The sequence below is a fragment of the Lissotriton vulgaris genome, chromosome 8, assembly GCF_964263255.1.
Source record: "Lissotriton vulgaris chromosome 8, aLisVul1.2, whole genome shotgun sequence".
Classification (NCBI taxonomy): Eukaryota; Metazoa; Chordata; class Amphibia; order Caudata; family Salamandridae; genus Lissotriton; species Lissotriton vulgaris.
This window is the reverse complement of record NC_141696.1, coordinates 1,306,200,184-1,306,226,909: the sequence shown is the minus strand read 5'-3', so window position 1 is coordinate 1,306,226,909 and position 26,726 is coordinate 1,306,200,184. Positions and strand designations below refer to the sequence as shown.

At 45.7% G+C, this 26,726-nt stretch overlaps 1 protein-coding gene across 1 annotated transcript in view; it reads left to right on the top strand.

The window, feature by feature from the left end:
• Positions 1-9,398: 9,398 nt before the first annotated feature.
• CUL5 (cullin 5) overlaps positions 9,399-26,726 on the top strand; it is a 787,955-nt gene continuing 770,627 nt past the window's right edge. Inside the window, exon 1 of the mRNA XM_086935237.1 lies at positions 9,399-9,712. Within this exon, the coding sequence (XP_086791363.1) occupies positions 9,611-9,712 (102 nt within the window). The 5' untranslated portion in view covers positions 9,399-9,610. The remainder of the gene's footprint in view (positions 9,713-26,726) is intronic.

The window sequence follows — 26,726 nt, the reverse complement described above, 5'->3', positions numbered from 1 at the left end:
TCCAAATACCACTCAGTGCCACATAATTACACACCACATAATTACACTCTACTGAATGCAACACACACTCCACACAATACCACTCAGTGCCACATAAGTATATGCTACATAATTACACTGCACTAAATGCAACATAGACTCCAAACAATACCACTCAGTGCCACATAATTACACGCCACATAATTTTTTTTTTTTAACACCTTTATTAATGCAAACAGGTACATACACGGCTTGCAGCCTACAACCCCTCCGGGCCGGCAATGCAACAGAACATATATATTCAGCAATCATGTGTCTAGTAATACACAGCCATGTGCCGTCAACCCTGGGGTACGGCGGCGCAAGGGTTCCTAAGAGAAGATATTTTGACCGCAAGGAATAGTTGGAACCATGGCAGAGCATCATTCAAATGTCCACATAAATGATACAGTAGGTCCTTGTAAGCCTTATCCTCAGAAGTAAGAAATGAAGGTGCATTTTATATTGAAAGAAACCCCCCCCTCTCCTAGTGCAAACCCCCCCTCTATATACAAAACCCCCTGAAATCCCCTCCCCCCAACTATGCAACCAGTTCGCTGACCTTCATGCTCCAAATAGCTACTCTACGTGATGCTCTAATGCTCGTGACTCCCCGCCCTGAGTATACCCGCCCCAGAGTGTGCAGTGTGTGCTCAGTGCTCCCCCAGTGAGTGACCTGTGTATGCCACAGCTGACATCATACTACGGTGTGGCCAGGTATCCATACTCCACCCAGCCACCGCTGACTCCAGCAGGTCCCCATCTAACGTCTCTCACTAAACCGCCCTGATGAGCCTTCACCAATGTCTAAATCATTGTGTACCCTCCACCCCTTCCCGCTGTGTATCGGCAATGTCTTGTCTAGTGTGTCTAAAGGTGTTATATAGACCCCAGAAGTTTTTGGGGCGACTGGTGGGGGGAAGAAGCTCGCTGTAGTGTTCAGTTTGCGTGCAGCAGTATACCATGTCGCTGGCCCACCGCTTCTTTGTTGGCGTCGGACCCCTCATCCAGCACTGTGCCACTGTACGTCTTGCCAATAGTAGGCCCATGTCTGTCAATCGCCTGCATGCCACGGGTAACGCCTTCGAATAGCCCAGCAGTGCTAAGGCCGGGTCAACAGGAAGTTCATAATTCAGTATCTCGCTCAGCTCCGCTATTACTGCTACCCAGAACTCGTATATCCTGCGGCAACCCCACGCCAGGTGGAGGAAATCAGCCACAGGCGCATGGCAAAGCTCGCACTCAGGGGATTGCCGAAGGCCATAACGGTGTAGCCGCTCTGGGGTGTAGTACACCCTCTGCAAGAATTTAAAATGGATCAACCTGTGGCGTCCATTCAGGGACAGCTTTCTGGTGTTAACGCAACAATATTGCCACATAAGGTCATCTATCGTGATCTCCAGGTCACTCTGCCAGGCGAGGCGGGCCTTAGAGGGTTCCTGCACCCTATGTCGGGTAATGGCCTTGTATAAGTGCGCTGTCATATGTCGTGATGATGCAATGTCTATGACATGGGAAAGTTCCGGGAGGTATGGCGGCTCATCCAAGTCTGGGCCCAGAACGTCCTTCAGGGCACTTCGGACTCTGTGAAACTGGAACCGCTGTAGCAGCGTTGGCCGATCTACTCCCTGGGCTATCTGGTCCCATGTATTAACTTTCCCTTCCGCAAACATTGCACCCGCAGTCTTAATCCCTAGCTCGTGCAAGGCCCGGACAACACCCTTCTCTTCGATAGGGGATAGCCACTGCATCCACTCCACCGCCATTAAGGGGGAGTAAATCAACTCGCCTCCCTTGGCCTTCAGCAACGAGTTCCAGGCATGCTTTGTAGCCGTAATCGAGTCCAGCACTCCAATTCTGCGGTCTGCGGGAGTGCAGACCGTGGCGGGGAGTGGAAGAGGGTCCACAAAGAGTTGTTCCATCCGCACATCTGGGATGTTCCTCTCACCATGAATCCACGTATGCAAATGGGCGGCCTGAGCCACCCTATAGTATCGCTCAAGATCAGGCGCGCCAAGGCCACCAAGCTCATACGGAAGCGTGAGTGTGCTCCACTTGACCCTTGGCTGCCGACCACCCCAGGCCAATCTAACCATCAGTTTCGTTAAGTTCCCAAAGAAGGCTTTCGAGAGTATAATGGGCAGAGTATTGAACAGGAAAAGAAATCGCGGTAGAATCACCATCTTCCTGATAGCTATTCGGCCCATCAGGGAGAGATGGAGTTTGCACCACTTTTCCACATCATCCTCACACTTACTGAAGGCAACACCATAGTTCTCGCGGAACAGTACCTCCGCATTCGTGTGAATCATAATGCCAAGGTATCTCACCGGGTCTGTCGACCAGTGCAGAGGACATTCCATGTCAAAGTTGTCAGTCACCGGAGTCAACGGGAACACAACTGATTTCTCCCAGTTGATCTTGAGGCCAGAGAGAGCTCCGAATCGCACCACCTCCCGTAGAACTGGGGAGAGGTTGGTCTCCGGGTTCCACACATAGAGTAGCGTGTCATCCGCATATGTCGAGATGACTATTTTGTATGTCGGGAAACTGACCCCCCGGTGCCAGTGATACTCTCGTAATGCGCACGCCAGTGGCTCAGCGACGAGGGCGTAAAGCAACGGGGACAGTGGGCAGCCCTGTCTCGTGCCTCTACTGATGTTAAAAGGATCCGAAACGCGGTCTCCTAGGAGCACCCCAGCCGTAGGTCTCCAATACAGAGCTCCAACCATCTGCAGGAACGGCTCCCCAAATCCCAGCCTTTATCAGGACCCTCAGCATGAATGGCCACTCTACGGAGTCGAAGGCCTTCTCCATATCCAAGAAGATGGCAACAGCCTTCGCGTCCTGCCTCACATGCTGTAAGGTGCCCAACACTGTGCGTATGTTATAGGTTAAGTTCCTTCCAGGCACAAAGCCAGACTGTTCCGGGGCCACTATTTCAGGCGCAATAAGAGATAGTCGAGTGGCCAAAACTTTGGCATAGAGTTTGGCGTCCACGTTCAATAGGGATAGCGGTCTATACGAGCTGCAGATATTAGAGGGTCTGCCAGGTTTCAAGATGGTGACCAATAAGGCCTCCCTCATAGTTTGTGGCATGCTGCCATCCTCGCAGATCTCATCAAATAGAGAAGACAGGTGGGGAATAAGTTTATCCTTAAATGTCTTGTAAAACCCTACCGTCAAACCGTCTATCCCAGGGGCGCTGTGGGAGCGCATGCTAGCTAATGCGTCAGAGATCTCGTCTGCCTGTATAGGGGACATGAGGAACTCCCTGTCAGATTGGGCCAGGAACGGCATCTGTATGTGTTCCAGGTAGTCGTCCATGTCCGATTCTAAGTTTTCCGTTTTTGTAGTGTACAAGTTGGAGTAGTAGTCGCGGAATTCCGTCATGATCTCCTCATCTGTCGTGACAACGCTCCCACCCGAGGTAACAAGTTCAGTCAATTTAGGGGCTCTCCTGGTATTGCGCAATATTCTGGCTAATAGTGAGCTAGGGCACTCGCTCTCACCATAGGTCCTTGCCGTGGCGTATTTCCCCATATAACGTACCTCCCTATCCGCCTCCTCGTTGTATTACGAGATAAGGGATCGGATTCTATCTGCTACAGAGGGGTCTGGAGTAGTCAAGTGTTGTTTCTCCAGGTCGGCTAATTGAGACTCCAGGGAGCGCAGTCGCTGTCGTATGGCTTTCAAGACACTTGAATGTTTGGACATAGCAATCCCCCGGATGAAGACCTTAAACGCCTCCCAGACTGTGTGGAAGGTATCCACAGAGCCTATATTCTTCTAAAAAAAGAGATCTATTTCTTCTGCCAGTTCCTCTCTAAAAGCATCGTCTAACAGCGCATACGGGGGGAAGCGCCATGTAAACGGGGGGACCCTGCGTATCGGCGTCTCCATTACCAGCATTACCGGCGAGTGATCAGACAAAGTGCGCGCAAGTATAGTGCATGACAAGATTTGGCCAGAGATGGGATAGGAGGCCAACCAATAATCGATCCTGGTGTGTATGTTGTGAAATGACGAGTAGTGAGTGTACCTCCCCTGCCAGCGTTCCTACTTCTCCATACATCAACCAAGTCCAGTGTCAGCAGGTCAGCCTGGAGAGCCATAGCAGCCGCAGCTGGCCTACGTTGGGGCCCAGATGACCTATCTAGTTCCGGGTCTAGCACCAAGTTGAAATTTCCTATGGTCATTCAAGCCTCTGACATTCCAGGTCAAAGCTCGGAGGGTGTTGAAAGGATTTTATGATTCCGTCACCGGAGCACTAGACATCTGAGGCAATGGAAGTCAATACAGTAGTATGGAATCACAGTAGCACAAGCATTCGTTAGATTTTCCGGATGAGCCAGCGAACATTCTGCGAACCTTACCCCTCCCCCTCCATCCCCTTCCCCGCCCACCCACAGCAGACCCTCCCCAACCTGGTCCGGCAGTTTCCCGCTGCCCACCCCTCCCCCCGCCAATCCCAACACTTCAACCGAACATACCAATCTCACAACTGTGCGGAGTGCGCGGGGGCAGAGGCAGCCTAGGGACATAAACTCTGAGAACACTCTTGTAGCCTTCCACCCGCCCCCGCCGTGCACAAAGTATTGAATCAGAGCAACGTTCCCATGTTCCACATCCCCCCATAAGTAGTCTCCGGAGCCCCACCCTGTGCATGAAAGTAAGCTTGGTCAATTGCGCCAATGCAGGACAGGTCAAAGGAGAACCCAGGGGGCAGGTTGCATATTGTCCAAAGTCCATCTCCCCGCTCCCGCTCCCCAGTGCACTTATCTGTATATTCCGCCTGCAACTCAGTCCGAAACGTCTTTACTCATGACCTCTTCAAAGAGGAGGGTTCTCATGGGCCTCAAGTTCTAGGTGCTGCACCAGAGTCCCGCAGCAAGTCGCCACCCCCAGAACACATTCAGTCCTGGTCGTCCATACAGCTGCCGCCCCCCTCCGCCTCCGGGGTCTCTTCATTGTTCGAGTCTTGTTCCCTCGACCAGCGTTTCATGGCCTGCTGCAATGCCTTGGGGTCCGTGAATATGTGCGAATGTCCACGTCGACTGACTCGTAGCTTGGCTGGGTATAACAGGGCATAGTCTAGCCCCATTTCCCGGAGGCGTTTTTTGTGGGGGATAAATTGCTTTCTCTCTTCCTGTACCTTCGCTGTGAAGTCCGGGTACAGAGATATAGCCAAACCCTCATACTGCAGCTGTTGTTTGGCCCTGGCCAGCTTCAGCGCCACGTCTGTCGCGGTAATTTAGCAGCTTTGCTATAATGGGCCTGGGGGGGGCCCCAGGCTGCGGACGTGGAGCCAGTGTCCTGTGTGCCCTCTCCACAGTAAACATGCTAGAAAACACCTCGTCTCCCAGCAGGGTTGTCAGTAGTTTTTCGACGAAGAGTTCCATGGGGCCCGTGTTCGTACTCTCCGGAAGGCCCATAATGTGTAGGTTGCATCGCCTCGAACGCGCCTCCAAATCCTCAGTCTTGTCCTGTAGGGCTTGCATCAACCTCTCCATTCTTTTGTTTGCCGTGTCCAGGTCAGTTTGTGCCTCCTCCACCTCAGTCATTCGTCTTTCCGCCATGTGATGGCGCTCTGCATGTTTCTCCAGCCGCTCCGCCATGCGGTCCATCCTATAGGACATGGCGTCCATTTTAGTGCCCAGAGCTGAAATGCTAGTTTGCAGGCTTTGCTCCATGGAGAGCAGCATGGCTTTAATGTCCGAGTTCGTGCCCTGGTCCTCATCAGTTCTCGATGCTGTACCGTCGTCCGTCTGCAGGCTTTGTTGCATCAGTCGTTTTTGCGCGAAGGGCAGCCTGCTTTGAGTCCGGTCCCCTTTGCCCATCTTGAGGCTCACACCTGGTCTGGGAGGGCAAGTGGGTCGTCCGGCGTAGCTGAGGAGACCCTGCCACCAGGAGAGACCAGCAATGCCCTTCGTGACGGTGAAAACTAGGGCTCACGCACGCTCGGCTTCACAGGGGGCATTCGTCTGAGTCAGTCTGTGACTGGGGTGGTCCACGTAGAGGTGAAGCAAGGAGCCTTCGGACCCCAGGGAGACACCACAGAGACACCACAGGAAGGGTTGCAACGAACACTAGGCCGTCTAGTCAGCTATCGTAGCTCCACAAAATGGCGGCGTGGGCGCTGGGAGTCCTGCTACAGCTTCAGTAACCAGCCATATCAGTTTGGAGGCGGCGGTACCGTGGGGGGGACCCGGCCACGAGCAGCTTCAAGCAATCTGGTTCACCTCCTCTGTATGTCTGGCAGTCGCCGCTGCCGCAGTCCCCGGAAGCGGTATCCAATCAAAGAAATTCTCTGGGCTCAAAAATTACTCTGCCAGTGCTTCATCTACCCCCTTCAAGAAGTAGTACTCTGCTCACGCTGGGTGCGCCGCACAGCAATGTTCCGGGACACACCTCAGTCGGCAGCCGCACGTCGTGTTACGTCGCCCAGGCTCAGAATGCACGGGAGGGCGCAGGCTGGCGGCCTACCTCCACCGGGGTGCAGTCGGGTCGTTTCTCAGTCTGTAGTGCGTATTTTCGCCACTTCAAAAGTCTCTGCTGTGCACCCCGCTTTCAGCGGTCTGGGGAAGCAGGAATCGAGAGACGATCGTCGCTCTAAACGGTATTAAATCAGGATAATTGCAATGTGCTTGGCGGAGCAACGGTTTCAGCAGCCATCACGCTTGCTGGCTAGCTCCGCCCCTTACACGCCACATAATTACACTCTACTGAATACAACATACACTTCAGACAATACCACTCAGTTTCACATAATTATATGCTACATATTTACACTGCACTCAACGCAACATACAATCCAAATACCATTCAGTGCCACATAATTACACTGCACTCCATGCACTATACACTCCAAATACTACTCAGTGCCACATAGTTACACACCACATAATTACACTGCACTCAATGCAACATACACTCCAAATACAAATCAGTGCCACATAATTACAATGCACTCAATGCAACACACACTCCAAATACCACTCAGTGCCACATAATTACACTTTACTGAATACAATATACACTCCAGACAATACCACTCAGTTCTACATAATTATATGCTACATATTTACACTGCACTCAACGCAACATACACTCCAAATACCACTCAGTGCCACATAATTACACTGCACTCAATGCAACATACACTCCAAATACTATTCAGTGCCACATAATTACACGCCAAATAATTACACTGCACTCAATGCAACATACTCCAAATACCACTCAGTGCCACATAATTAAACACCACATAATTACACTGCACTCAATGCAACATACACTCCAAATACCACTCAGTGCCACATAATTACACATCACATAATTATATGCTACAAAATTACACTGCGCTCAACGCAACATACACTCCAAATACCACTCAGTGCCACATAATTACAAATGCTATAGGTGTCACATTTGCGAAAGTTAAAAGTATTGGTAATGTAAATGACAAAGCTATTAATTTCGCGATTTTCAAAACGAACACATAAATAAAAAAATTGTCATTTACAATACCAATAGCTCAAACTTTCCTAATGCGAGACCTATTGCATTGCAAATGCTTGTTTAATTGTGTTGTACTTTTATGGTATTGTTGTATACCGATTAAAGTAATTCTGATGATGATGATTGTGTTGACTAGTGTTGTGGAGGAACTTTGAACATGCATAATATTGGCCTCCGGGCCTTGATGTAAAATGCAGATTTTCAACATTTAATAATGAGTAGAAAATCATGATTTTAATAAAGGCACGGAGGCTAATATTATCCCTCCGCTTTACCTGCCCAGTTTATAATGATATGGTTTTGTTTCTAATTCAGGTTAACCTCATCCGTGCTGCCCCGATTTACCACCGGTGCTGGGCCCCAATGTTAATGGGTGTGGTCATGACGGAACGGTTCCGTCATGAGCACAGCCTGACCGATGCTCATGACGGAACTGTTCCGTCATGAGCATCGAAAGGGTTAACCCCTTCGCTGCGGCGGCAATTCCGCCGCAGCGCTGGGGGGGCAGGGGGCCGAGCGGCGCTCGCATGCTCGTGGCGGCTCCGGTTGCGCTGTGCTCATGACGGAGCGCTTCCGTCATGGCCTCGCCCGCTCCATAGAACGCGCCGAGCAGGCGCGAAATCAGCACCGCGCTGGCGCAGCGGCAGGGCCATGACGGAACCGCTCCGTCATGATCACAGCGCAACCGCGGCTCATGACGGAGCGGCTCCGTCATGAGCATGGAACCGGTTAAAGAAGTTTGTTTCTGAGAAGATGAAGATTTGAAGAGATGGTGTCCTGAAAGGAAACATTTTTGACTTGTTCAAATAAGGGACTTTGATTTTACATTCAAGTTCGCAACACCCAAAAGAGGAAGATGGCTGCAGGTTCTAAGTGGATATGCATGTTCAGAGTTCTAGAAGTTTTTATGTGTTCTGATTCTATTTATTTGTTGCTGCTGCCTGAGTGGTAATAAAAGGTAGATGCATAATATTAACCTCCGTGCCTTTATTAAAATCATGATTTTCTACTCATTACTAAATGTTGAAAATCTGCATTTTTTCTGCTTGTATCTTTTATGGAACACACGTAATCCTAAATCCTTATGTATTGAAACTGGTTCTTATGTAAAGTGCTCTGACACCTTCGGGTAAAGTTTGCGCTATAGAAAATCGCATTAAATAAAAAAATAAAAAAAATAAACTACAACTCTCAAAATGCACCCACATGTTGGATCAAAAACCGGAACTGGAAAAATTGGTTTCCACTGGAAAAGTTGCTTCCCGATGACACGGCGTCATTGGCTCACCAGAGTACGTAAAACAATATTTTTGAATCTAGACGATTACCTAATAAAATAGAAGACGTCAACTAAAAAAAAATTCTAGAGCCATTTGGCTATACTTTTAATCTAGAGTTTGACGTCACAGGTCGGACTGTGACCTAAAAAGAGAAGTAGAAAAGTAGCTAGAAAGCGAAAATGGACTCGGGTGGCAACAGCATCTTCTGACCGATAACATGGAAGACGCAGCTCAAATCAACAATAAAAGAACATAGTCGACACTAACTTGCGGGGAACACCCATTCTTTAAGTCCGAACAGTTTTCAAACACGTTAATTTTGAAAAATATTAGAACTTTAAAATACTGATAGCTGAATCGGCAGCCAGCCGGCTACCTGAAAACCTCGTGGCCGCACACGTAGTCACTGAGCAGAAGTTCTTAGCTCTACCCATAAGTAGTCACAAGCACCCGCCATCAATGCTCTATTTGTATCCCGACGCTTCTTCGGGTATTACAACTTAATTGCTATCACTAACAGTTGCCTGACTCTGATATGGCTTTCACGTTGAGGGGGACGCACCACCGGCGTTGTATCTCAACAGCAGGCGGCGCACACCCAAGGCACGTACATCAAAAACGTCTCTCGCATTACGTAAAGACCCGCCAGACCGGTGTTGCCAGGCAGGATCAAGCGTGTACAGCTTCGTCTCAAATGTTCAGCCGCGCGATACCCCTATGACATAGGTCTCGCGAAAGGTCGCCAGTATGGTTCTGCTCACTACTCGTTCCACCATCAGCGCTTGTGGCAGATGAACACGCTTAGGGGGAGGAGGAATCGCATGCCGCTCAAGCTCGCGGGATCTCGCGAGACGAGAACGTCAGGGAACATGGCGACGTCTAATCTGTTAAAGGTAAGGAAAGCAAAGAACTGGAGCTCCTACTCCGTATATCTGCTGGTAGTAGAGCTATCTAGCGGAATACCTCACCATGCTATCGCCATTCTGACCCCCTCTTGACAACTGTCATCTGATGTCAAAACACCCTCTGGTTCCTGCCGAACTCCCACTGCTGCCTGACACTCAGCTACTTATTCTAGCTAGTCCTGTCAGTCTTGCTGCATGCTACCACCCTTGTCAGTTCTTTATTCTTCTCTGCAAGCCAGCATTACTTTAATAACCACACTGTCCGCCTCTCAAACTCCCCTTGTGAACCTGCAACTTTCACGTAGACACGAATGTATCGCTTCTTTTCAGTACACTCTTTTCGATCCACTTTAACTGAGTCCTTTCCTTGATGCATCTCTACCAAACCAAGTTCCCACTTGCGGCCCTTCTGCTGGACTCCTGCCCGCTACCTTACCACCACCGCTCATCTTTATCTTTCTGGCATTGATACCCAATATTCACTGCTCCTCTGTTGGACAGCGTAGCCTTAGTTATTAGGGCTTATAGTTATCCTCCTTCTGTGTCCTTCCTTGCTTGGGGGGGGGGGGGATCTTTTAACTGCTACTGCCTGATTTATTTCAATGATTAATCTGCCTCCCATGCTGCTGCCACTTTGATTATCCTCCCAGTGCTCATCTGGTGGATTTGCTACCTCTCTGGTAGTCTCGAGCTCCTATGCTGCATCCATGGTAGGATCGCTTTTTTGCTCTTGATGTTTCTGGTGGACCTGCTTGCTCCCTTCTCCCATACTGCTTCTGTGGGTTAATGTCTTGCTTTCACCCCTATGCCTCACACTAGTGGAGCTGCTGCCACTCTCGTTTGTTCCCCTCCTCGCTGCCCAAGTGCTGTGGACTCTGCCGTCTCCTTGTGCAGCATATGTGGTGGACTGCAACCCCCCTTGTGTGCCCTCTGTGATGTTCTCAATCACTCCCAATTGACCATCCCCCATGGTTGGCTCGACACTGCCATTGTGCGGCCCCTGTGGTGTGCTCTACACCATCCACCCCCATTGTATGGCCCCTGTGGTGGCTTTGACACCTTCTCCCTATTGTGTGAATCCCAAACGGGTCCTACACTGCCACCGACACTTGGCAGTACCTGTGGTTGGCTCAACACCCCTCCACCCTCTTGGTAGGCTCGGCAGCCCCCCCCCCCCCCTCTGATGATCTCAACACACCTGTGTGGCACCTTGCTGGGTTCAGCACATCTCTTGTGCAGCCCCTGTGGTGGGCTCAGCACCTCTATCCCTGTTGTGTGGCCCCTGCTTGGTACCCTCCCATCGTTCATCCCCCCCATAGCTGGATCAACACCCACCCTTGTGGTCCCAGACTCTGCATCCCTCCCCCGGCCTTATGCAGCCCCTATGCTTTGGACTTGACCTCCCCCTACTTGTGCAGCCCCTGTTGTGGGGACATGACCCCCCCCCCCCCCTCCCGTGCGTCGCCTGTGGTTGACTAAATACCACCATCCTTTTTAGGTCTCCCCTAGGCAGCACTTATCTCTTTCGGACATGCTGTGTTCAGGATATGGGCTTGAAGCTCCGCCCATTGCCAGCCCATGTTTCCAATTGGCTCCTTTGACTGTCTTTTGTAAATGCTTTTCATTCATTAATTTGTTCAGTGGTCCCTCTTTGCTTTTGTAACCTCCCACAAGGACTGACCCTATTACATGTAATCCTACTTGGGATGTTTTATTTATAGTTTGTTTGCACTTTGTTCGTGAATTTTGGTCTGCTGGTTTGGCAGGCAGAACAGCTACACACTTCCCCAACCGCAGTTCTGAACGCCACACTTAAATAAACAATGGCAGCCACAGTCTTGTTTCTGTTGCATAATCGTGCCACTTTTCTATTTATTGACTTTTGTGGCAACATTTGCGCACACTTGTTTAGTTGTCAGATTGGGTGTCTTGGACAACAAAACAGCCGGATAGCCTTATAGACCGTATCCAGCGATGACCCCTTAAGGCTTAATAGCTTTCATTCGTACCACATTTTCAAGATAACCATTGAATGTATAAATCCATTTTGATTCACTGCATGTGACATGGGCACAAACCTCATTCACCAACATTGGGATCCCATGGTCTATTTAGTTTAAATTTAAATATGCTTTTTGTTGAAAATAAGAACTTATTAGTAAGGGTACAATGGACTTCATCATACATGAACCTATGGTGAAACATTACACATAAATATTTCATTTCACTACCCCTCTGAGCCTGGCCTACTATTTTGGACCAAGATTATCTCCAAAAATGATAAACTTTCTATGGTACTCTACAAATAAAAATCACTTTCAATACTTTTCATAAGGAGTTAGCTAGGATATGAACAAAAAGTTGGAAGCAGGGATGGGAATCCGAAAGAGGGGGAGGTATATGAAAGAAACGGAATTATGGGGTTTCTGATGACCAGATAGAGGTAGAATACCATAGTTTTTTTAAACCTATGATTAAGATAAATCCATTAAGAAGATAACAAACTATCCTGACTCCTCATGTCAGTCTACAAAAGGAAGCAATCGGATAGTAATCCAGTGTGTCTACTCCGCCCCTGCTCCATCGCCCTGTGTTGGTTCATATTCCATCATTCTTAACTTCCTCCAGTGCTGCACAACCCCCCCTCAGCCTGAACTAACAAGATAGATTGGCTCAAATCTTAGAGGAATGTGTGGGGTATCGTAAAGCGCAAATAACACTTAACACCACTGCAAGTTTTTGTTGCTGCTTTTTCATAAAGCAAATGTCTGAGAACAGATTCTAAGAATTGAAATAAGATGTGAGTATTCAGTATATAGTTGATGCAATAATATGTGGAGTTTGTGTGAGAATAGAAGTATTAGTTCTCTATGTTCGGGCTAAAGTATAGCCATGCATCTGAGCCTTATCTCTTTTTTAAGAAGAGTCAACATAGTTCCTGTTTCCGCAAAATTCTGGCCTCTCAAATTCATAAAAATGTTACTAGACCTGCAGGTCTAGTGACTTAAATAATCTACTCAACCAAATTATAATGCTCTTGACCCATAAACTGGTTTCAAATTATGTGATCCTTGGTAAATATTTTAATTCACTAAGCCGCCACTTTCTTCATTATCACATATGAGAGCACCTTGAAATACGCGAGTTCAGCATGTCTGCTGTACAAAAAACTCTTTTGTTTTTATTTAATAAACTAAACCTTTGCTCACTAAATAATACAAATCTAGCCACATATAGGATACACATGACCCCTGACTTGCCTCTTAGTTCATTAACAAAATTGTCTTCAGGGCGGAGGCATGAATGTTTCTCAAATCCTATTTAAAACTATCACGTTTAGTAAATACATAACTAAAGCATGAAGTGGTAGCACACTGTCATTTGCAATCAGCAGAATTTTGATTGAAATGGTCACAAAAGTTTCCACTGACATGCAATTTTACTGATAAACCTATATGACGTACAAACAATAATGTTTGAAAATTGAGTTTCTGCAAATAGTTGATATTTGCACATCACCATGTAAAGTGGTCTGATTTGTATTGCTCCTATATATATCTTTGTTTGCATCACAGTTCTGAATTACAATTTTGTTTTCCCCGGAATTCTTGATATATTTTTAAATAGGTGTACTATCCAGTTACAAGCGATTTAAATGTTAGAAAAAAACCTAGCTTGGACCCAGACTGCCTTGGCAACTATCGACCAGGGATCAGTAAAATAGTGGAGAAGCATTTTAATTCGGTGCTTTCCACATATCTGGAATCTCATAAACTTCTCCATCCCTCTCAAACTGGCTTTCGCCCACGCCAAGGAACGGAAACGGCTCCACTGGCAGTCGTGGAAGAATCCAGAAAGATTCTCGATGCAGGAGGCTCCTCGACCGTGATTCTTTTAGAACTTAGCGCGGCCTTTGACACGGTCAACCACCTCATTCTGGTCCAACAACTTAGAAGTTTGGGTGTGTCCGGAGTAGCCCTAACCGGGCAGCAATCCTTTCTGGAGGGAAGATCTTTCCAAGTGTTCGAGGGTGAGGCCATCTCGAAATCCTGCCCCCTCCATTGTAGGTTTCCTCAGTTCTCCCTGAGCACCACTCTTTTTAGCGCTTACATGTCTCCTCTTGTGGACATCGTTCTTCTCTATCAGGTACATATTGTGACCTATGCTGATGACACCCAACTGGCTGTTGCTCTTAACCATTCAGACAGGGCCTCTACTTGCCTCGGTCCCTGCCTTGAAGAAGTAGCCAATTGGATGAAACATTCATATCTAAAATTAAATGGTGATAAGACCGAGCTTATGCTCCTTGGCAATCCTACTCTTTTCAAGGCAGATACTATGTGGCCAGCCTCAATGAGCTCCGCACCTGCCCCCAAGTCAGAGATGAAGAGCTTGGGCTTCTGGCTGGACTCAGACCTCAGCTTCAAAGTCTAAGCCAGAAAGATTGTGGTCTCCTGCTTTGGCATCATAAGGATGCTTCGTAAAGTGTTCCCTCTGCTCCCCTTCCGGGCAAGAAAGCTCAAGGGCCAGGCACTTATTCTTTCACGCCTGGACTACTGCAACGCCTTATACCTTGGTGCCCCGAGTTCGGTCCTTGCTAAACTTCAAACAGAATTATGCCGCAAGGATCCTTGTGGGGACTCCGAGCCGGCAGTCTGCAAAACCTGCTATGAAATCTCTCCATTGGCTCCCCGTTCGGGAGAGAGTCCACTTCAAGTCCTTATGTATCACCCATAAGATGATAGGAGGGAAAGGGCCAGGGATTATTTCCTCTATCGTCCAGCCCTATTGAGCAAAAAGGCCACTGGGCTCAGACGAGCAATACCTGGCCATCGTCTCCAGAATCAAGAGGGCTAGAAGTAGTGGCCGGCCATTCTCGTACAATGCTGCCAAACTATGGAATTCCCTTCCTCTTCAGCGACGAAGGGAACCACTCATATGGCCTTGCATAAGCTGTTGAAAACATGGCTCTTTCCTAAGTGATTTATTGAAGCTTCAGTTTTATTGCTCAGCGCTGGGATGCCTACGGGTAGCTACGCGCTCTATAAGGGCTGCTTCATTCATTCATTCATTCATTCATTCATCAGACAGCAAATGTGCAAGATAAAAAGATTTAAAACAATCTTTATTGCTCATTCACTTTCTGAATGAATAGAACACATGTTCCATTCCAGCTTAAATTTACTCGGGACCAGTTGGTCATAAAAATAGCTAGACTGTAGCTAGTGGGCAAGTAGATTTTTCAAAGCCTATATATCCTCCTATTTCTATCCCTGTCTGAGTCCCAGATTAGGTTGAAGTCTCCAACATTCAGTTGCTGTTTTAGTGTTTTGCGCAGGTAAGGATCTTGCATAGCATTTGTGGTATATATGTTTAAGAGTGTTAAGTGGAATGTATGCTGTTGGAAATGCTCCTTAACCTATTGTCCCTCTTTGTCTCTATGTGAGCTTTACATAATATGGCCAATCCTGTGGTTTTCTCCTCTGCTGGCTCCCATAACTGGCGGGAATATTGCTTATGGCGCATGCAGGCTTCATCCTTTCGTATTAGATGGGTTTCTTGTAGAAATATAACATATGGGATTTTTATAAAAGAGAGAACTATATCTGGCATCGCTTTTCTGGTGAATTCAATTCCTTCCAATTTAAAGAAATTAGTTTAAGGGGATATATAGTTCCAATAACTAATTTGATTTAGAGCACAAAATGGATCACCATCCTTTTTGAGTGACTCATTAATGTATGCACTGAAGTCCTCCCTTCCCTCCTTCAAAGAGAAACTGTAGATAAAAGGCCAGTGAGGCAGCCCTATATGTAAAATACAGAAACAAACCAATCATGACCTCTAACGAGGAGAAAACCTCAAAAGATCATCAGCACGAGTTGGGCTTGCAGCAGGCAGGAACTCAAAATCTAGTCTTGCGGAACCCAATTAGTAAGTCCCTGCCTGACTAATGCTTCCCTCCAGAGAAACAAAGATAGATGCTCAAAGTCACAATGTTGGTTTACTGTCTTAAGCTGACCTGTTTAGGTGCCAATCCTGGGTGCTCCACTCCAATTTCTTTAGGTGTCAGATGACGTCAGTATGGCCATTCTCTGTTGATCTTCGGACTCATCGTTGTGGCTTGTCTCAGACATCTGCTATTCTGGATGTTGCCCTTGTCGATTGAATGGGTGCGACCATCCAGCATTAGATACCCTGGGGTCCATGGTGAGGCCCCCTAGTCTCCGTGAGTGAACAAATGATTCATTGCTTCCCATTCCAATGGAAAATAAGGTTGAATGGACCGCCCCACTGATATGGCTTTAGGTGCTCTCACAAGATATCCATGATGGGGCAGAAGTCTCCACTCTTTCTCAAAGTGATCACTGTGAGATCTTGGCGTAACTGGATGGGACAGTTGTAGGTGAGTACTCATTTCTGCCTGTCGATTTTCATAGTAGCTTTATTTTTTATTGAAATAATGAACTCACTTAATGATATCCAGCACACTGTTGGCCTGGAAAGGGCCTTTGAGACCCTATGTGCATGATCTAGCCTGATAGTGGAGGCCTCTGTAGTGCCTTGTGTAGACTGCAGTAGGTCCCGGGTAAAATCCAGGATGTTGTCACATTCTATACCTCTGAGGACTCCTTTTAATTTGAATGATGTTGCACCGGCTACTATTTTTGAAATCTTCTTGCTTCATTTGGAGTTTTTTATTTTGTTCTTCTAATGCTTGAGCTTTGCACCAGCGGAGTTCTTGGTCTTCTGTGAGTTAATCTGAATTACACTCAAGGTCGTCAACTTTGGTGGCCAGTTCTAGCATTAAACACCCTGATCGGCATGTTTTCAGCTCTGTCTTTATTCAGCCAATTTAATTGCAGATTTCTCCCAAGAACTGCAATATGTACTCCTGAGAGATGGGGCCACTGCACTTCCTCCAGTCTCTGGTGGATTCTCTCCCTCCTGTCTGGCACTTCTTTGTTGGAGGCCTGCAACCACATGTCCACCACTGTGTGCATGTTTGATTGAGCACTTTAAGCATTTTTCGAAGTTTAACCAAGGAGTGGGAGAACTTTGTGAAGCCTTAGATAGTTTTAATTTCAGACAGCTAAGGTGTGGATCACTCTAGAACAGAGGTCTTCAAACCTTTGGGTGCCGAGACCCCCCTGTCAACATTTTTATTCCTAAGGACCCCCTCCTGACAAACATTTCTAAACCTGTAGGCAGGGCTTCTGGAATTACGAGGCAGGTGAGGACCAAATCACACGAAAGGCTTGACTAAATTGTGTGAGAGGAAAATGTAAATAATGTTATGTGATGCCACGTTATTTTGGGATAGATTGCTTCATTATTTTGACATTTTCTGCACACAATAACACAGAGGAAAGATTTCACCCCATCAGTACCAGTTTATAACCAAAATACAGCAATTACTACAGAAAGATGTCTAGTCAACCTTTGTGATGGGCCTTCCACTCCACAGGAATACGCGCTGCCACATTAGAAGCTCACCTGGCCCTGGCCGAGAGCAGCAGGGGTCCCTAAAACCCTTTCGGTCTTGTGCAGAGTTAAGCAATTTACCCATGCCACTTTCATCTCACCCCCCTCCCTTCCATCCCTCTCCCAACCCCGTATCCCTCTCTCATATTGCCAGCATTATATTTCACCCCTTTTTACAACTTCTGAACTCTCCCCATTCAACTTCTTACTTCACCCTTAATCACCTCTTGCCATTCTGTATTTTCACTGCCCTCATCTTGCATTTCTCATGGCCTCTCTGGCCCGTCACCTCCCGTGCCCATCTGCGCTTCTCATTCACCTCAAGTCTCTCCATTCAAATTGTTGTCTATTTGTATCTTACACCTCTCCAGTCCCCCTATTCATCTTTCACATCTCTACTTTGTTCTTTCACACCTTTTTGAACAAATGTCCCTCTCCCCTGTTACCTCAGCACCAGTGCTTAATTAGAGCAGGTGGTTTCCGGTGCTCTGCACTGACACCTAATTGTGCACACAGGCACTATGACCGTCAGCCAGATGGTGGCTCTGTCTGTGTAATTTAGAGATGAGCAGAACAGCTGTTTATTCAATTTACATTAAAAACGATAAACTCCTGACAATCCATGCCATTCTTATAGCTTTGGGGGCTTGAAATAGTCACACTTGTACAGTGTTATGGTTGGTAGTTGCATAGGTATTGTCATTGGCCGCACAGGCAAGGCAATGGGTGGGTGGTTAAAGTTGCAGTGGCACCAACAATGCACCTCATCTCTCTGTAGCACCTTTCTGACAAACTTTTTTTTATAGTTCTACCCATAGTTTACTCACACTCAGTTCTGTGATCTGCATAGTACATATTCTTTGTAGCAGGCACATTAACCCTCTGCACTCTGTGGATGAGAAGAGTGGCCATGTGGGTGCACGGTGAGCGATGCAACAGTATGAGAGTAGGGAAAGAGGAGTGACTGCAGGGTGAGTGAGGTGGCCATATGAATTTGGGTGTGGATATAAATGCAGAGTGGGATGAATGAATGCATGGCTAATGATGGGCTTGTTTGAGCGAGTTGCAAATTGAGCAGTGAGGGGCAGGTGAATGAGGTGTCACATGAGTGCAGGATGAGTGCAGATGAGTAGTGTGACTGCAGGCTGAGGTACAGGGTGAACAACGCAAGTGCATTGTGATTGCAGAGTGATCACTGTGAGTGCAGGGTGAGTGGGTGAATGGTGTGAGTGCATTGTGATCGCTGTGAGTGCAGGGTGACCATGAAAGTGAAGGGCAAGAATGAGAAGTGAGTTCTCTGAATGCAGTGTGCATTTCCAGACCCTTGAAGTAACTCAACATATTAATGACGGCGGCGTAGGGTTTAAGATATGTTAAACTATTGCTATTATGACATCAGGGATCAAGGGTGGAGGAAATAAGTAATATGCTGATCTTGCAACAAACTTCCAGTCCTATGGTTAGGGTTGCCAGCTCATTATTTTGATGTCCCAGGCGGTACAAAATAAGCAGTCACCTAAAGCTGTATATTTCAGCACTCATGTGTGCATACTTGGAACAGCAAATCTAAATAGAAAGCACTTTTAATTGTGTTCTAGGGCTGCCTCAATGATCCATGACTGATAATTAAAGGGAACAAAGACAGAAAAGTCACATTACGAATGTATTTATTTGTGTTTTTATATAGCGCGGACTTTACCCGAAGGTGTCAGAGTGCTTCAAATAGGAACAGTAATGTTACATGAGGAGAAAATTACAAGTGAACAAATTACAAAAGCAAACGTTAAGTTACATGAGGCAAAAGTGACAATAGTGAGCAAGATACAAGAGGTAGCAAACGGTACATTACAGGAGGAAAAAGTGATATGTGTGCAGGTTACAAAAGCATACAAAGTACAAGTAGAGGTATAATACTGCAATAAATGGCAGACACTCAAACACAAGAACAAGCGTTACGTAGGCAATGGTGGCACTTGTGCAAGTATATAAAGCAAACAAAATGTGAGAGGTAGCAAACAGTGTGTTACAAGAGAAATGGCTGGTATTTTTTTCTTCTGGCAACCCTACTTTGCAGTAAATGTAAAATACAAATGTAAGGAAAAGGCTGAGTTGGGGCCCAGGGGGTACTGGAACTATAAAAAAAAAACTAAGCCTCAGTAACCAGTTTTCAAAAGGTATGTAAATATGCAAATGGTCGTTAACGACCTGTGAAAAACTCAGGGGTGCTGGGCTGTGCTGGAGATAAGACTGCAGACAGCCCAGCGGAGCTCACAGCAGCTCGAGCTGAGACACACTACAGGGGAGGAGGGGGGCTGAATCCCTGTAGGCAGATGGGCCCCGGGCAGAAGTGTGATTGGGAATCCGTGACCCCCTTTCCATCACTCCACGGCCCCCCTGGGGGTCGCGCCCCACATTTTGAAGACCCCTGCTCTAGAATGACAGCTGTCAATCACTGCATGGGGAGGTTTCTTGTGCTCGAAGCGTCCAGTTCAAGTTCAGGTAGATGTCCTGCTTGGTCGTAGATTAGTGAAGTGGTAAGGGATACCCCATCTTGGCGCTCAATTGGGGAAAGAGGGCAATCCCATTAAGTCCAGCATGCTATGGACTCGGTGACTGCAGTACAGGTTGAGTCCTCCAGGCCTTACCCTCCCTCCCCCCACCAGTGGGAAGGCCACTGTACTTTAGTCAAATAACCTTGCTTCACAAGGGCCCCTCTTCTGCAAATCCCTATGCGGGGGCCTCCTGCATGTTCTGGACCCTGTGGAAGGTATCTTGCTGTTTCTTAGCTGCTGAGTTTGTCAGGATGGTAGGCAGGTGGAAGACCCCTTAATATCACCTCACCTCAGTCCCTGCAGTTGGTGCCATGGTCGGCCCAGGTAAGACTCCCATTCCTGCACCGCTATAGTCCAGTGAGCCCCCTTATGTGGGTGCACTTGGGGCAGGCTTTGGAGGAAGCAACAGGCCAAAAAAAGGGGTAGAAGTGCAGGCCCAGTCCCTAAGACCCCACAGGAACTATTTCTGTAGTTGCTCGCTGACAAATGAGATCCTTCGTCACAGGAGCCTAAAGTCAAAGTGCTGGAGTAGAAGACCCACAAGTCAGTGCACCAGCTCTTTCCAGGCAAGGCTCTGATGTTAGATGTCTCTGTAACGAATGTCATCACCCCTTGCCCTCTGCCACTCACCCAAGACCTGGCCCTGTGGTGACAGTGCCAATAAGTGGCCTCTAGCTGTGCGATACAAGCCTGCTTTTGACCTCAACATGGCCCTTCAGATGATGGCTTCAACTCCTTCCCTTGGGGCTCTACCTTGTTAAGAGCCCTTGGGCTAGGTTTCAGCAAATACTGGGACATGTTGGGCCTCCTCTTTCAGGTTTTAGTGGAAATCCTGCCCCACTCTGGTTCCAGGCCAGAGCATCCTCCGCTCCTCACTGGGTGGCCAACACCACCAATGTCCACGGGGGTTCAACAGCTAATCAAAGGCTCCAGGGCACTCTCCCCCTCTAGGATACCAGTTGCAAAACTGTTAGAATGGGGTCTCTAGTTTAGAATAGTTTGCACCCAGGCCAGGCAGGGACCCACACTTTAGTCAGGGTAAGTTAGACTCTCAGAATAACCCATGCTCACCCCATTGGTCGCTTGGTAAGAGCAGTCAGGCTTATCTCAAAGGCCATGTGTAAAGTATTTATATACACACACCACACCAGTTTAGAAAAATAGCCATTATTGATCTGAGTACAACAAGACCAAAAACAACAACAATCCCACATTCACAGGTTAAAAAAAAGTGGGTGCACTTGCCAGGTCGAAGTGGCAGTTTAAAACTGCCCACACAGACACTGTAGCGGCATGCCTGACACATGTTTGCAGGGCTACTCATGTGGGTGGCGCAATCGGTGCTGCAAGCCCACTAGTAGCATTTGATGTATAGGCCCTGGGCACACACATTGCACTGTACTCGGGACTTACTAGTAAATCAAATAGGGTAGGGTATAATATTCAAGGTGATTTATTGGCCTTGATGCAAGCACTGCATACAGAAAACTGGGCCCAGATTATCTTGGATGAGGATGGAGGATTGTCTGGAGAATCCAGATTGGTAATGGCCTGAGGCAAGGGTGCATACTTGCCCCCTTGCTCTTTTCCCTGTTTATAGTGGATCTGCCCTTAAAATTAAGAGAGGTTAGAGGAGCTAGCCTGAAATTAGAAGGAAACCATATCTCCTGTTTATTATTCGCAGATGACCTGGTAATTATGGACCAGACGGAGATTGGTCTACAAAGAAAACTAAACATGTTTACAGAATATTGTCTAAATAAAACATTAGTTGTAAACATGGAGAAGACAAAAATCCTATGCTTTGGAAGAAGCAAAATAAAGTCTTCCTGGTATCTAGGCACAGAATCACTGGAGAAAGTAACAGAATACTGGTTTGCCAGTAACCTGAAATGGTATACCCACCTGGATGCTCTAAAAATGTGGGCATCGGCTTCGGTGAAGGGTTTAAAAAGATTTAACAGTTTATGTGGAGAAATGTCTGATAGGCCTTTATGACCGTCCTATCTAGCAATGGTCCCTCAACAATTCCTGTATGGCCTGAGGTACTCTATTTAAGTGGCAAAAACGGTTGGGACAAAGAGGAGGGAAATATCCTTAAAAGCCTGTTCTCGCTGCCAAGATAGTCTATGGTACAAGCAGCGAGATTAGAATTGGGAATCAACTCTTGGGCTAGAACAGCCTGCAAGGCTTTACTACGTTTTTGGCAGCGTTTAGGGTCAGGTGAGGACCAAAATATCTCAATGGTGTAAAAGTGAAATTGCCAACAGTGTGTTGACCTGGGCAAAAGAGACAAGAGCCTCAATAAGCTAAGTGTATGGAGTGTTAAAACTAAAGCTGTGCCCTCAGTCACCTCATTTAATGATAGATAAGAAAGAACTTGGGTCATTGGGAATTGAAATGTCTCGTACACATGACCAGGAGTACCTCTCTCTGAAAACCTAAGTGCCCCATATGACTTTGGCTTGGAAAAATGAGTTGCATTACCCATACGTAGACAGATTACCTAGTTGCCGATTAAGGCGTAAAGTGCTAAGATTGCGAATTGGGATAAACCCCTGTTACACGAATAAAGGGGTTACAAATTCAATGATAGATAGCAATGGAAAATGCACTTGCTCTTTGGGTACTACCTATGATATTTTACATATTTTATTAGACTTAATGAAGATTTTAGATATATGAAGAGAGATTTTAGGTCTGATTTTTAAAAAATGTGAGATTAAAAATAGGATGCAAGCTGTAAAGCTCTTAGTGGGAATGATGAATTTAGATATTACCTGTGCCATGGGGATATTCATATATAGTTAGTGTTTCCCAAATGTAAAGATTGATGATATTTAGATCTTTTAGGACAAAAGGAGAATGAAATTTCAAAGGATAACAGTATTGTAGGTGACTTACCTGAAGGACTAGGTGACCAAGAATGGAATACTTGGTTTTAACACGTTTTAAGATGATATTTGCTTTTTATTTAAATAAAATGTGTTATTGAGGCATGCAGAAGATGTATTACATATTCTATGATACTTACTTGCTTATATTTCTTAATTGAATATGTTATTTGTAAACCTTTTGTGGTTGTAAAAAAACAATTATTGACTTGAAATCAAATAGGCTAATCACGGAGAAATCAAATACCATTACATTTTAGACAGAGAGCACTTGCACTTTAGCACTGGTCAGCAGTGGTAATGTGCTCAGAGTTCTAACACCAGTTCAGAGTCAAAAAGACAAGGGAAGCCACAGCAGAAGATTCTAGGTCTAACAAAAACCAACCTGACTTCCCTGATTCTCACACACAAAATGACCATGGGCAGCAACCCTTCGTAGGCAGGGAGCCTAATTGGAACAGCTGGTTCACCACCAGACAGGATCACTATAATGCGTGTGATCTAAAGAGCATATACTCACACATGCAACAAAGAGTGCCACAATTGTACACTAGAGAAACCAGCCTAGTGCAGCAGTGAACCCACCCCATCGGTCATCGCCCAGTAGGTTGGAGTGGCAGCAGCTCTGGGAGAAGACCAGTAGTGGTTAAAATAATAAATAATTTGATCAAAGCTGGGGTTGAGACTAGGAGCACATTATAGCAACTCCAGTTGTTTGTTGCAGCACACACTGTTGACCATTTCACTCTACACACTTCCACAGCGATCTTATGAGTAGGGCATGCACAATGTATTCATAAGCACTGTGCTGGGACAGCTGTTACAGAAACATTTGAAGCTTGAGATACCACAGTTATTTGTGCTGAGGAAGATGGGCAGTAGAAGGTAGTGGGCAGCAACAGTGCACTATTGTGGTTCATGTAGAGCACAGTTTTTGGGAGTGTGGTCCCATGGCATTTGGGATAAAGTGGCTTTCACTGTGATGTTTATAGCTTTTTACCTCTGGTATTGTCTGGCCACCTATCGGACTCAAACGGAACACTAAGCACATCCCTTTAGCACTTGATCCAGGCTGAGTATAGCGAGGGAGGTCAGTCCAGAGCTTTAACAGGGAGGTGGTGTGCTTTAGAAACTTAGAACTTTTAAAATCACACAGTAACACTTAATACAGGAATGTCCAGTCAGTCCTTTTATTCAGACACATCTAAATGTAAAATTACAAAAGTACACAATGAAAAACGGACCTCTGCCCTGCCTAAACATGAGAGCTGTGTAAGAATAGTCTCTTGATGTCAAATAATGTGGTGTTTGCAAATTTTAAAGGTACCTTCCATTGAGCTGAACAAAAAACTAAAAATGTTCATAAATTGTGCCTTAATACCATTTTATCTGACAATATTTCGCCACGTTAAAGCTTTTTGTACAGCTTCCTTGCTGCAAATAAATTAGAGATGTCTTCAGAGCTTTGGCACTGCCAACCATGGAAAAAATCCCCACAATGAAAACTGAGATTAAGTTCAAACATCATGCTTTTTGATATCCACCCAGGAATGGAGGAGTCCTGGAAAATTGATAAAATTGCTTGAAAGCATAGAGAAAAGCCCATAATTTTGTGTTATCAATAAAGAAAGGCAAATACAGCAGAGCTTAAAACTGGCTTTGAGCCAGCCAAGACAAGTATGTTTTTCTCCATAAAAAAAACTACACGTATCTACATCATTGGTCCTTCATCCCACATTCACAACAGGGTGCTATTTGTGAAAAAGATGAACATCTCAATTAAATAAAGAAAACTACACCAGTCATATAGAGTAAGTTTACATCTAGTCATTGTTTAAATAAACAGACCTACGCACATAAACAAATCCTGTTTTTCTAAAATCTGAACATTTACTTACCACAGAGTCCAGCATACGTTATTAGAATTTATTTTCTCTGCAGCTCTGAATTATACATAATTGCAAAACCTTTTAATTCTCATGGCATATTTTTGAACCTCTTAAAATGCTGGACAGATGCCTATCCCACTTGAAACTCAACTTTGGCTTTAGGTAATGTTTGCCAAGAAAGATTGAGAATCTAGTCCCTTCCTCATTTTTTCCTCTCATTTGGTGGGGGAGAGGGCCCTCCCACCTGCTTTTACAAAATATTTTTTACCCTATTGACAAACTTAAACCTGAAGTACGAAACTATCCTTGTAACAAATAAGTAACATAATGAAGGACACAGACACACAGCCCTCTCAATTCCTTTTGCAGAAGGAGCTGACGGGGTGGCGGAGGGCTGAGTAAGATAAGAAGCAGAGCTATTTTGGGCAGCACGATATTGGATCCTATGTTTTTAAATGGCATTGAAATAACTGAAGTAATTATAATTTAGCACCCAAATATAGAAGAACTGGTAATTCTACATGCCTTTGGCAATTTCAAAAGAACCAGTTATTACAATACCATTCATGGAGTGTGTTTGGCATTTATAGAAAGTAGGAATGTGTCTCTATTCATCAGAGATGCAATCCCTGTTACAAAGAGAAAAGCAGCTGCTTTCTGCACATGGACATAGAATTTTCTTTCTTCACTCCATATTGTGTAGTTTTTTTGGTACTTAGTCTATCCCTTTTTATAAGCTAAGTAAGTCAAAGGTTAACTCGCTGTTCAAATAAGGTCCCAAATTAATACGGTGTTCACTACACTATTAAAAGTGATTGCATTTAACTTTGTGTTGCAATCGAAAGACTTTGCCATGTCTTTGCGGTGTCTGTATGAAATGCAAAAGGTGTAACTCCTAATTCTCACCTATCTCACTACGTTTAGCTACTTTATATCCTGGAGACTCAACTAAGATAAATCTTGAATTTGTAGCCCTTTCCGAAAATTGTTCACAAAAAAGTAAAAAATGCCCGTTACCATTGTTCCTACTTCAAGTAACTCACCTATTTTGAAATGGGTGATTTTACTATATGTGCATTTGGCTGGTTAGTTTGTTTTGCAAACATGTCTAATACACATAGAGGGTATTCCATTAACCTTGTTTTGTTGTGATAATGGAGATTTTTTAGTAGGCCTTTTGCATAAAAATATATGGATATGGAGTTTGTGCTAAATTTTGTGCTACCTACTATATTCATTTAACGCTGATAATATTCTGATCCATGCCAAAGTGATTACGTGTTGTTCCCAAGATTTTAGCTTTGATTGTATAGTTTAATATCATTTCAGGACTCCAGATGAAGGAGGCAAACGTTACGCTTTGCCAATTGTTTAGAAATAGAGCAGATGACTTGCGTTGGCTCCTGATGAGCTCTACAGTAATGCAGTCAGGAGTTTAGGAGCAACTATGAAGGCCTTCTAAACTTTTGTACTCATTGCTGAGGATGTAGGTACTACTAGGACCGGATTGTAGATGTCACTCGTAAGGCTCAGAGACATATATACAACTTTAAGTATATGTTCATGTTAATTCCAAGTGAGTGTTCGAAATAAACGGGGTAAAGTACAAGCTATTCGTTACTCTCATAGGAGCATGAATCTCACTGTGTTGTGTTGACAGTCTTGTAACCTCTTCACTGTGGCGGTTATTCTGCCCCAATGCTAGACATTCCAATCGCGGGCGTGGTCGCGACGACTACCGGCCGTCATGAACACACGCCCACTGTGACTCATGATGGCCGGGAGCCGTCATGAGCATGGAAGAGTTCCTCATTACTAGGTTCCTCATTACTATAAACACAGAAGTAAACCATTTCATTGTAAAACATTACAGAACGTTTATATACAAAGCTGTATGACATATGACAGAAAACACCGAAAAACTATTCAAACTTCACACCAAATAGCTGTCTTCTAATGCTTGCTTGCGTATAGGAGAAAGTGTGAGGGAAGGTTTTGTAGATTGTACAACTGGATGCTGGAACTTACCTCAAGTGCTACACATACCAAAATACCTTTACTAATCAAGAAGGAACTCCACAAACGTGCGTGCTATGCAAGGCTTTTTGATTATCTGAGCTAACATTTATGTAATGGCCATCGGACACAGGTTAAACTCTCTGATAGATTCCGGTATCAAGAC